The sequence below is a fragment of the Lagopus leucura genome, unplaced genomic scaffold, assembly GCF_019238085.1.
Source record: "Lagopus leucura isolate 7727_CA_CO unplaced genomic scaffold, USGS_WTPT01 35023-0_obj-0_obj, whole genome shotgun sequence".
Classification (NCBI taxonomy): Eukaryota; Metazoa; Chordata; class Aves; order Galliformes; family Phasianidae; genus Lagopus; species Lagopus leucura.
In genome coordinates, this window is record NW_024966034.1 from 1 (window position 1) to 10,104 (window position 10,104).

At 55.6% G+C, this 10,104-nt stretch overlaps 1 protein-coding gene across 1 annotated transcript; it reads left to right on the forward strand.

The window, feature by feature from the left end:
• Positions 1-6: 6 nt before the first annotated feature.
• LOC122192394 (ubiquitin carboxyl-terminal hydrolase 48-like) lies at positions 7-8,165 on the forward strand. The gene is given in 13 exon segments (XM_042892932.1): positions 7-706; positions 708-732; positions 888-1,010; positions 1,609-1,670; positions 3,019-3,129; positions 3,739-3,866; positions 4,051-4,157; positions 5,434-5,538; positions 6,113-6,268; positions 6,491-6,616; positions 6,778-6,826; positions 7,102-7,128; positions 7,228-8,165. Coding segments are annotated over 13 exon segments (1,236 nt in total). The 5' UTR covers positions 7-512; the 3' UTR covers positions 7,251-8,165.
• The last annotated feature ends 1,939 nt before the right edge of the window (positions 8,166-10,104 follow it).

The window sequence follows — 10,104 nt, forward strand, 5'->3', positions numbered from 1 at the left end:
GCTTTGGGCCATATGGAGCACAGGGGCTCCTGGCAGGCTGTGTTTCACCTGCTGGAGGTAAGCTTTGGCTCCTCGTGGAGAACAGCCCTCCCACATCTGTGTACTTCAGATGTTCCTCCACAGTGTAGGGGCTGAGGTGTAGTTTGGGTAATTGGGCCTTAAGTAATTGCTGGTTTTTGTGATGCATGGTGCAGCTGAGGTTACGCAGCAGTGATTGTGTTTGCTGAGGGTGCAGGAAGCACTCGGCTCCTGTTGCACAGGGCATGGGTTTGTCTGCAGCCTGCAAAACAGAGTCGCCCTGACATCACAGCTCTATAGCCATGGTCAGAGAGCAGCAGCCCATTGCAGTCCTTGGTTCTCCAGGCATCTCCCCTCCCCGTGGTCTCTATTTATCCACTGCTTGAGGCTCTGAAACCTAAATGTGAATTCAGGCTTTTTGGCCGTCAGAGCAGAGAAACGATAAAGAAGTTGAAGGTGACTGTGTATTAGTTGGGCTCTTTTTGCTGACACGAATGCCTTCCCCCACGCTGATACCCACTAATCTCCTCAATCTGGTTGGGTCACTGAGCATGGTGGGGCAAAGCCCTTCTCCTGCCTGTCTCCCTGCAGGTGACCTGTGCATATCCGAGAACGAGAGGAGGGTGGTGTCGAAGGAAGCCTGGAAGAAGCTCAAGCAATATTTCCCAAAGGCCCCTGAGTTCCCAAATAACAGAGTGCTGTTCCCAATGCAAAGTATCTGAATAGCAGACAACACAGCCCCTCTGCTGGCTGTAAATACGTGGCCATGTTTCTGGGTTTCCTCTTTGACGTTCTCCAGTACAGTGGGGAAAAACAATGTCACCTGTGAATAGCTGCTAGGAACTGAAGCACCAACCTGTTTTGTGCAGATTTTGGAGCGCGAAGGAGAAGAAAATAAAGCACTGCACAAGATGATGGCCAGTGAGCAGAAGACGTCCCTCCAGAACTTGTTCCACGACAAATGCCGGCCTTGCCTGGGCAGCTGGCCGCAGGTAGGGGCCAGGGGGAGGTTTTGGGTGGAAGCTGTACCCCTGCTGAGCTGCTCTGGCACCGAGCCCTGCCTTTGGAACACGGGAGTCCTCGTGTGCCACCCAGCTGTCGCTGGCCTGGAGTCAGATAAGCGGAGTGGCATTTCTCGATGGTTACATCCATCCCTGGAAGTACCGACGCAGCGCAGCCCTACTGATAGTGTTCAGAAAGTGGGGGCAGGTCGGGTGGTGTCACCCCATGCTCGGGGTACACAGAGGGATCTGCTTCAGTGCCCCCCAGTCCGAGGAGCGGTACTCAGCCAAAGGAACCCCAGTGCCAGAGAGCTGCTCTGGGGAAATGGCTGTTTCCTGCTATGAATTACAGGTAATTGGATCTGAAGCTAAATTAACTTTGTAATAAACACAAGATTAGTAATGTAAGTGCTCGGTACTTGATCTCAAATTATTTTACTTGGCTTTCTCAGCGCACTTGGATGGAGTTGTCATGGTAAAAATGCTGAGGTCTCAAAGAGAATGAGCACTGCAGAAAAAGCTGAACAGTCATTGCCTCTCTATTGTTAGGTTAATTAACAGAAGGCCGTGGGGTTTTTTTCCCTTCCAGGAGACAGACGAGCTGTATATTGTTTCACAGTTCTTCGTAAAAGAATGGAGGAAATTTGTCAGGTAACTGGGCTGAGCACTTTGGTACTTTCTGTTTGGTTTTGGGGCTTTGAGTTGGTGTTGCCCAGAGCTGCGTGCGTAGAAACAAGGAAGCTGGTTTGGAAGGACTTGGACTCTGCACTTGCAGCAATTGTAATACACTGCAAGAATCTGAATTTCCTTGTTTACCATGTGTCTCGCTCCAATTTATAGGAGGGAGATGAGGTTCTTTAATATCTGTATACCCGGTGTGAGATTAAGAAACAACGGTTCATATGTTGTTGCATCCAGTTTATTACTAAGACCTAATCAGGGAGACGGGGAAGGGAAGGAGTGCGATAGAAAAGATGGAAAAGAAGCAGGAGTTGTGTAAAGCGGGGATAGTCACCAGCAGGATCCAGCAGCGGTCCCGTTGCACGGTGTTCGAAGGTCCCAGGCAGAACGCAGCAGAAGACGGGGAGCAGCAGCGTGGCCGGCCTTGGGCAGCAGGCAGGTAGACGAGGAAGTCGAGGAGCCAATTCTTGAAGCAGCAACAGCGGTCAGGCAGCAGGCTCAGGAGAGTTCAACAGTATGCAGGAATCCCTCTATCTTCCGGAATTCCTCTCTCCGTCCGGAATTTCTCTCTCTGTTTCATGAGGAGTCTGTTGACAGAAACCTCTGTTCTTCTTGAGGAATCTCTTGTCAGAAAACCTGTCCTCATGGTTTTCAGTTCCTCTTTTATCCTCCTTGTTCCCCTGCCTACGTGACAAGGATGGGCCTTGAGCAAGAGTCATTGAGTACCTCCTGAGATGGCCATCATCCGGAGATAAGCCCACACAAAGGAACACTTCACAGCTATTCAGCTGCAGTTCACCTCTCTCTCGTCGCCCCTGGCCTTGCCCATCTGCGTTTCCCCAGACAAAGGATTTCACAACCTTTGCCTAGGGCTTGCCTGGACTTGTCCATATGTCTCTTTAAGACAAAGGTTTTCACCGTCCTTGCTCGGGGCTTGTCTGGACTTGAACAAGCCCATTGGTGTCCCCAGCAAACTTTGAGACACAGAAGTTAACAGTATAGTCTCTTACACCATGCCTTAACCAGATGGTCAGATTAGCTAGTAACCTGATTAGTTTTTTCATCTGCCTGGAGCTGTATCCCAGGCAGAGGTCACCGTTGCCATGGGCTGCGTCTGGTGCGGGCTGTGCGGGACAGGAGCGCAGTTTTGCAGTGCTCAGGAGCACAGCTCTGATGCCGTGTCGGTGGCAGTGTCACCTTCCCCATTGGAATGTCACCCACACATACCCACCTGCGATTTCCTTTTCTTGCTGCCTGCAGACTTCTGCTTTCTTGCTCTCTGTGCCATAACTTCCCCCATTTCCCTTTGCCCGAGCAGGAGGCCGACGCAGTGCAGCCCCGTTTCCTCGCTGGGGAACAGTGCTCTGCTCTGCCCCCACGGGGGCCTCATGTTCAGCTATGCTTCCATGAACAAAGAAGACTCCAAGCTGTGAGTTCCTTCTCCTCTCACCTCTGCCTTGCCCTGAGAGCCCCGGGGAGCTTCCCAAAGCTCACTGAGCTATGGCGACCCAGGAGCACGCGCTCCCCCCCAAACAAAGGGAGCGCAGCTGCTTCCTCAGGCATATCTCACTATAAATTTCCATGCAGCGCGAGACCCAAATTGTCCAAGGATGCTGGCTCGGGAAAAAAGAGCTTACTTAAGCTTGGCTAGTTCCTAACAATAGCCTACCCGGAGCCTGACTGGGGCGTAGCAACATCTAGCTGCTGAAGCTTTGCTTTCCCTGAGACTTGCCCCTGGAGCGCCAGGCGCTGGGCTGGAGTTAATGCTCCGCAGCCTTGCTTCTGCAGCGAGGCAGAACTAACAGCAGCAGACCTTCCACTTCTCTCCTCCTCCCTCTGGCCATGCTGGGCATGGCTGGAGCTCAGCAGCGTCGCTAAGGACACGCTGCTGTGCCTCCGTTACCTTGGGCACGCTGGGGCTGCAGACGGGTTCTGCTGCTCTCGCAGTAGCAGACTGGGAGGAAGAGGGGAGGCTGTTCTGGGCTTGGCGTTCCCATGTTTCCCATGTCATAAAGCACGTTCTCGTTTCTTTGCACAGTATAGCTCTAATATGGCCCAGCGAGTGGGAGAGGATTCAAAAGCTCTTTGTGGTGGATCACGTCATCAAAATCACCCGCACACGAGTAGCCGGGGAGCCCGAGAGCGCGCTGTACAGCTCCGAGCCCCGTGAGTGAGCTTTCCTGCCGCGTTGCTCCGCGGTGCTGCGGGACCCGGCCCTGCTTGGGCAGATCCCTGTGGATCCTGCTGAGCTGCGCTGTGGGTTGGCGAGGAACAGCGCCGGGCAGGTGCAGTGCTTGCTGTCTCCAAGGAGCTGAAGCAATTAAATGCCTTTTCCTTTGTGCCTCCCCAGAACTGTGTCCAGAGTGCAGAGAAGGGCTGTTGTGCCAGCAGCAGCGGGACTTACGCGAGTACACCCAAGCGACCATCTACATCCATAAAGTGGTGGATAATAAAAAGGTACGGATCTCTCCTTCGGCCCTCCCTCATCCCAGCACCATTTCACTGTTCAGAAGCTGCCCCAGCTGTGAACCCACGTGGCCAGACGAGTGGCTGTCTGCAGGCAGGGCAAGGCAGCTCACAGGCTTCTGCTGATTTCTTTCTCCCTCCCAGCCGTGTTCTGAGGGATGAGGTGGAACCCGGAGATCTGCAACTAAGCTGTCAGAGCGGAGCACAGAATGTGGTCTGGAGCCACTGTTGTGGCTTTGCAGCCTGCCTAGGGGCTGAATCCCAGCGCGGTGCTTGGCTCCAGTGCGGAGGAGGGCTTTTTGTCGTGGTGCTGGACAGGGCTGTGAGAACAGGCTGCTATTCTTCACCCGGCAGCTGGGGCTGGCAAGAGGGGGCGAGAGCTGGCACGCTGATCCCTCGTTGGTGGGGCAGTGCCCACAACAGTGCTCAGAACCACTGCTCCCCTCCTGCCAGCTCTGCCTCACAGTCAGGGAGCGTTTCCCAGCGGGAAGCCATGGCCCCGTGCAGTCAGCAGTCAGCAGTCAGCATAGGGCAGCACTGCTGGAATCCAGAAAGCTCTGGGGATGCTGCAGTTGGTGCCGGACAGCTGGGAGTTGCAATCTTGAACTTCAGAGACCTGGATGGGGAAAGGAGCTGTTGGACAGCTGGGGTGCAGAGCGCAGCTGGGCTCCCTGCAGACTGCAGGCAGAGCGTGGCCGTGCAGCGCCCAGCAGAGCCGTGCAGCCTGCGGGAGGTGAACAGGGTGTTGCGTTCTGTACGTTGGTGTCAATTATTTAGGTTTCATTTTACTTACAAACTGCAGACCCATAAATAACAGCGGTGAGTGCCTCTTTCGGGCTGCTGCAGGGATGGATAAGTGTATAATTTACAGATAATACTCCTTTCTTGGGGTTAGGGCTTTCATAATACACTTAGTTGAGTGGAGGAGCAGCCAGCTAATGGGAAAGAAATCAGTACAGGCCCCCAGAGACGTTCCCTTTGCCTGGAGAGGTCTGGAGCTGCAGGAAGCAGGATGTCCCCGCGGTGGGGTTTGCTTGGCCACCAGCAGCTGCAGTCCAACAGAGCAGCTCCAGAGCTGCATCTTCTCCCAGGCCTGGTCCCTATGGCTCAGTGCAGCTGGGGGGAGAGTGTTCCCTGAGCACGTGGAGCAGATCTCTGGGTTTCTCTAGCTCAATTCATTTGATCAAGGTGGCATCCTTGAAGTCTTGAAAGCTGTTTGCCACGATGTGACAGTCTGGGTTATGGAGAATGATTTTTATGACTTCAGGTAATGAAAGATGCTGCTCCGGAGCTGAACGTGAGCAGCTCAGAAGCTGAAGAGGAAAGGGAGGAAAACAAGCCAGAGGGGGAGCAAGACCCAGATTTTAACCAGGTAGAGAACAAAACACTGCGAGGTTCCTCTGCTCTGCACCAGCCTCTTTGAATCAGTGTGATGGAACAGCTCTCCTCTGTTTGCATTTTATGGGGCAGAGGGAAAGCAGCAGTGCCCACGTATCCCATCCTGGCGGTCATACCACACATTTTGTCTCCATTTGCATTACTGGGGCTGGTTTTGTGCCTGCACTCTTTGGTTTTAAAGCCAGCTAAGTCAAAAGCCTCTGCTGAGAGACCTGCCCACTTGATGTTTGGGTCACCCCGAATCCTCTTATTTCTGATGCTACGTCCCAAATGAAAGGACAATGGGGGCTGTGCCTCCTGGCACCAGGGCACTGCCGGTGCTGTATCACAGTGCAGGTGACACCACGGTGCAGAGGAGGGATCACTGCAACATCAGGATAAGCTCAGTGCTGGTGCTAGGAGCAGAAGTTGAAGTTTCTTTGGTCTTCCTACTCTCCTGGTGGTGCTGCATGTGTCAGTGCTCCCCCGGGGCAGTGCTGCAGCCTGGGAGGGAGCTGTGAGCTGTGCAGTGCCCACGGTTGAGCTCCTCATGCCTGGCTCTCTTTCAGAGCAACGGTGGTGCGAAGCGCCAGAAGCTTTCACACCGGAGCCACGTCTCCTACCAAAAGCAGGGCATCCGGCGGAGCACCCGGCACCAGAAGGTCAGGGAGGAGAAAGCACTGGTCGTTTCTGCTAACCAAACATTGAAAGAGCTGAAAATACAGGTAAGGACTTGCTGCAAGAAATGTGTCTTCTGGAATAAAAAACCCATGAGGTTAATAGTCAGGAGACCGCAGCTGGGAGGAGATGGAGGGAAGAGTTTGAGTCCCCAGTGGCGGCAGTGTGTGTCTGTGTGTGTGTGTGCGCTGCACGCGGTCTTTTTGTGCAGCTCAGCAGTATGTTTTTTCCTCCGCACAAAACCAGCGTGTCTCATTGTGTTGGCACAGATCATGCATGCATTTTCAGTTGCTCCCTTCGACCAGAACTTGTCCATCAATGGGAAGATCCTGAGCGACGACACAGCGACGCTCGGCAGCCTGGGCGTCATCCCCGAGTCCGTCATCCTGCTCGAGGTAAGGCAGGAGCAGCGCGGCTCTGGGAGGAAGGAAAGCAGAGAGCTGAGCTGCTTTGCTGGGCTCTTCCCTTGCAGCTCTTTGGGGAAGAAGAGCCTCCTTAAGGAGCGTGACCCCATGCACTCTGGCGGGCGCTCGCTAACTGTCCTCTTTGCTTTCAGGATGATGAGCCAAGTGCGGATTATAAGGCGATGGAGGATGTGGTGCAAGGTGAGGGAGGGCAGCCCTGTGTGCTCAGGGGGGAGGTCTGGGATTTGGGAGGCTGCCTTGCTGCTGTGCTTCTGGCAGGGACAGGGGCGGCTGTGTAGGGCTGTGTTGGCTTTGGGTTGAAACGTGAGGGGAAAATTGAGATGTTGAAGCTTTCCTGTGGCTGTCGGCTGGAGGTGCAGCTGAGTGCCGCAGCGCGCTGCGCTCACACAAAGGATCCTTTTAGAAGTGACTGTCAGGAGACTTCTAATATGATGTCTCTCTTTTCCCATCCCCAGTTTGTACGCCTGAAGAAGGATTTAAAGGTGAGAGTCTTCCCCCTCCCCTTTTACTGAAGCCCATGCTGACTTCAGCTCCGCCTCGCCAGCGCTGTAACTGTCGGCTGGTTGTCTCCTTGCTCCCAGGGACTGGCTTACTCGGACACTGATGGCTTTACAAGCACTGGCAGACCAGAAGAGAAGAGGATTTGACATGGTAGGGCATTTAGAGAGAAGGTGGATACGGGACTGAACTCTTGACTCTTCCAGAAGGCAGAATTCCATTCTGAAATGACTGCCCCCAAAATGCCTTATGTCAAAGCAGATTGCACTGAAGGACATCCTGACTTCAAGAGAACGTTCCCCATTTTATGTTTAATAAAGCAACAGTAGGGTTGGAAAGAGTAGCAGCAGAGGCAGCGTGTGCCAGGTTCAGGCAGATGTTTGCAGGGGAGGCGGGGGCCTCGTCTGTCCCAGAGGAGTTGTGATGCGGTCGATCAAAACCAGCTCCATCCATTCTCCGGTAACTCTTGAGGCGTAACCTGCTTCCAGATAATCCCCTCTTTGATCCGCTATTCCTCTTTCAGTACAGCATGAAAGTAAAGAAATTGTTCGTTGTGAGGAATGTCTTCATCCATTTCCCTGCAGTGTGAGCCCTGCGCTCCCAGGGCCGGGCTGCCCACACCGCACCGCTCGCCTTCGCAGCTTCACTTCCAGGCGCGACCGCTCCGAGTAACCGCACGGTCTCTCTCTCTGTGAACTGTGTTTTTAGAAACGTGGGCTGTTTTAATGACTTTTGATAACATCTTTCTCTGGTTCGTTACTGCCGGGAGCCCTCTGCCCCTCGCTTCGGACCCATCAGGGCTGCGGGGCCCTGGCGAGAGGTTTTCCCTCTGTTCTTGTTTTCAGGGATGCACTAATTAATTTGTTTACATCTCCAGCTCCCAGAAAGGATCTCTCCCTCTCCCCAGTTGCGTGTTTGTAGCAGGAGCTAGTGTTACCACTTCCAGACTTGAGGGAAGAAAAAAAAAAAGGGCACTGTTGAGTTGTCTTCATAATAAAGTTAGACATCTCTCGTTCTGTCAGAGGTTTGTGGCTGCTGCTCTGGGCACCCTGCTCTCCCCTGGGCCTGCAGCCTTCCTGGCTGTTGGCACCCACTGCTTTCCTTGAGTGCAGCCCACGTGCTCCCATGCCCTGGGCCAGGCGATGCTTGGCAGCCCTTCCCTAGCAGATGCAGTGCTGGCCCGTGCTGTGGGACACAGCTGCCCACATCCCTGCATGCCTCCAGCCTGGGCAGCTGTGGGGCTGAGCCCTTGGTGCTCCTGTGCTGGCACTGGGCCCTATGAGTGCTCCCTGGGTGCAGCAGCTTGGTGTCAGCCCCTGGCACCTGGCGTGCAGCAGTCTGTGCCAGCGCTTCCCCAAGTCACCGCCTCCCTCCTGCAGCCCAGGTCGTGGCTCTGGGGGATGCTGAGGGGTCCTGGGAGCACCCATGGCATGGGGGTGGATGGATGGCCGGACTCTGGGCTCCAGTGGTGGGAGATTAAATGGACAGATAGAATCATTGGCCACCAGAGTTGGGATGTTGAACGAGTGGAGGGACGGACAGGTGGACTCAGTCATGCACCAGGGCTAGGAGAATGGCAGATGGGAAGAGGGGTAGACAGACTCACTCTGGGCACGAGGGAGGGACAGATGGATATATGGACTCACTCCGGACACCAGGGATGACAGGACAGATGAATGGAGGGGAGAGTGAAAGGATGGACAGACAGATGGACTCGCTCTGGGCACCAGAGATGGGAGGGTGAACAAATTGGAGGACGGATGAATGGACAGATGGACTCTGGGCATTTGCGATGGGAGGAAGGATGGATGGGCAGACAGACAGGGATTCTGGACACCAGGGGTGGGAGGATGGAAGGGAGGGCTGACAGAGGGACAGACAGGCAAATGGACTCACTGTCCCTGGGGACGGGGGAGCAGATGTGGGAGCGCTGTGGATACCGAGGGTGGGAAGAGGGAGCAGATGTGGGAGCGCTGTGGATACCGAGGGTGGGAAGACGGGGGCAGCCTGGCTGCTCAGGGATGGGAGCGCGGTGGCTCTGAGCACGGACGGATGGAGGGGACGCCGAGTGCCGGGGCGGAGGGCACGGGGCCGCCGGGTCCCGCTTCCCGCTGCCCATCCCCGTTCCCCCCGCGGGTCCGCTGCCGGTTACGGAGGCGTTTGCTCCTCTCCTGGGGTCGGGATGGCGGTGCCCGGTGCCAGTGCCGGTTCCGGTGCCATTCCCGGTGCCGGCCGCCCCCGTGCGGGCCGCCCCGCCCCGCTGCACGTGACGCGGCGCGGCGGCTGCGAGCGGTGGGGCCCCGCGCCGCTGCTCTCCGGTACCGGTACCGACCCGGCCCCGAGCCGCTCAGCTCCGCTCCCGCCGCCCCCGGTAAGCGCCGCGCAGCCCCCCTCCCGGGGCTGCCACTACCGCCGGTGTCCCCGGGGCTGCGCAGCAGCGTGGGGGGCCGGGCCGGGCCCGTGACCTTCAGCCGCTGCCGGTACCGGGAGGAGATGGGGGGTCTGGGGGTGGGGGTGGGGGGCGTCAGCCCCTGAGTGTCCCCAAACCTCCCCAGTATGTACCCTACAAACTGCCTCCCCCCTTTCACCCCCAAACCTGCTCCCCGTCCCTTCCCCCCCCCGCATCCCGGCTCCATATTCCATCCCCCCTCAACCGTATCTCTGCAATCTGCCCTCCTTGTTACCCCCAATCCCCGCCCTGGCTGTGGGTGCTGAAGCACGTGGCGCCGAGGTTCTTTAAGCCCACAAATGCATCCTGGTGTGAGAAACATGGTGTGAGAAGACATGTTAGAATAGTTGAATGTAGAGATCAAATTCAGTAGAGATGATTGGAACTACTTGTCAACCAAGAGCAATGGACTGAAAATTTTAAGTCTGGCTTTAACACAAACTGGGAAAAGCAATGTTGTACTTCCAGAAGTTACGTAAATCCTACATTGGGTATACACAGGATTGCAGGC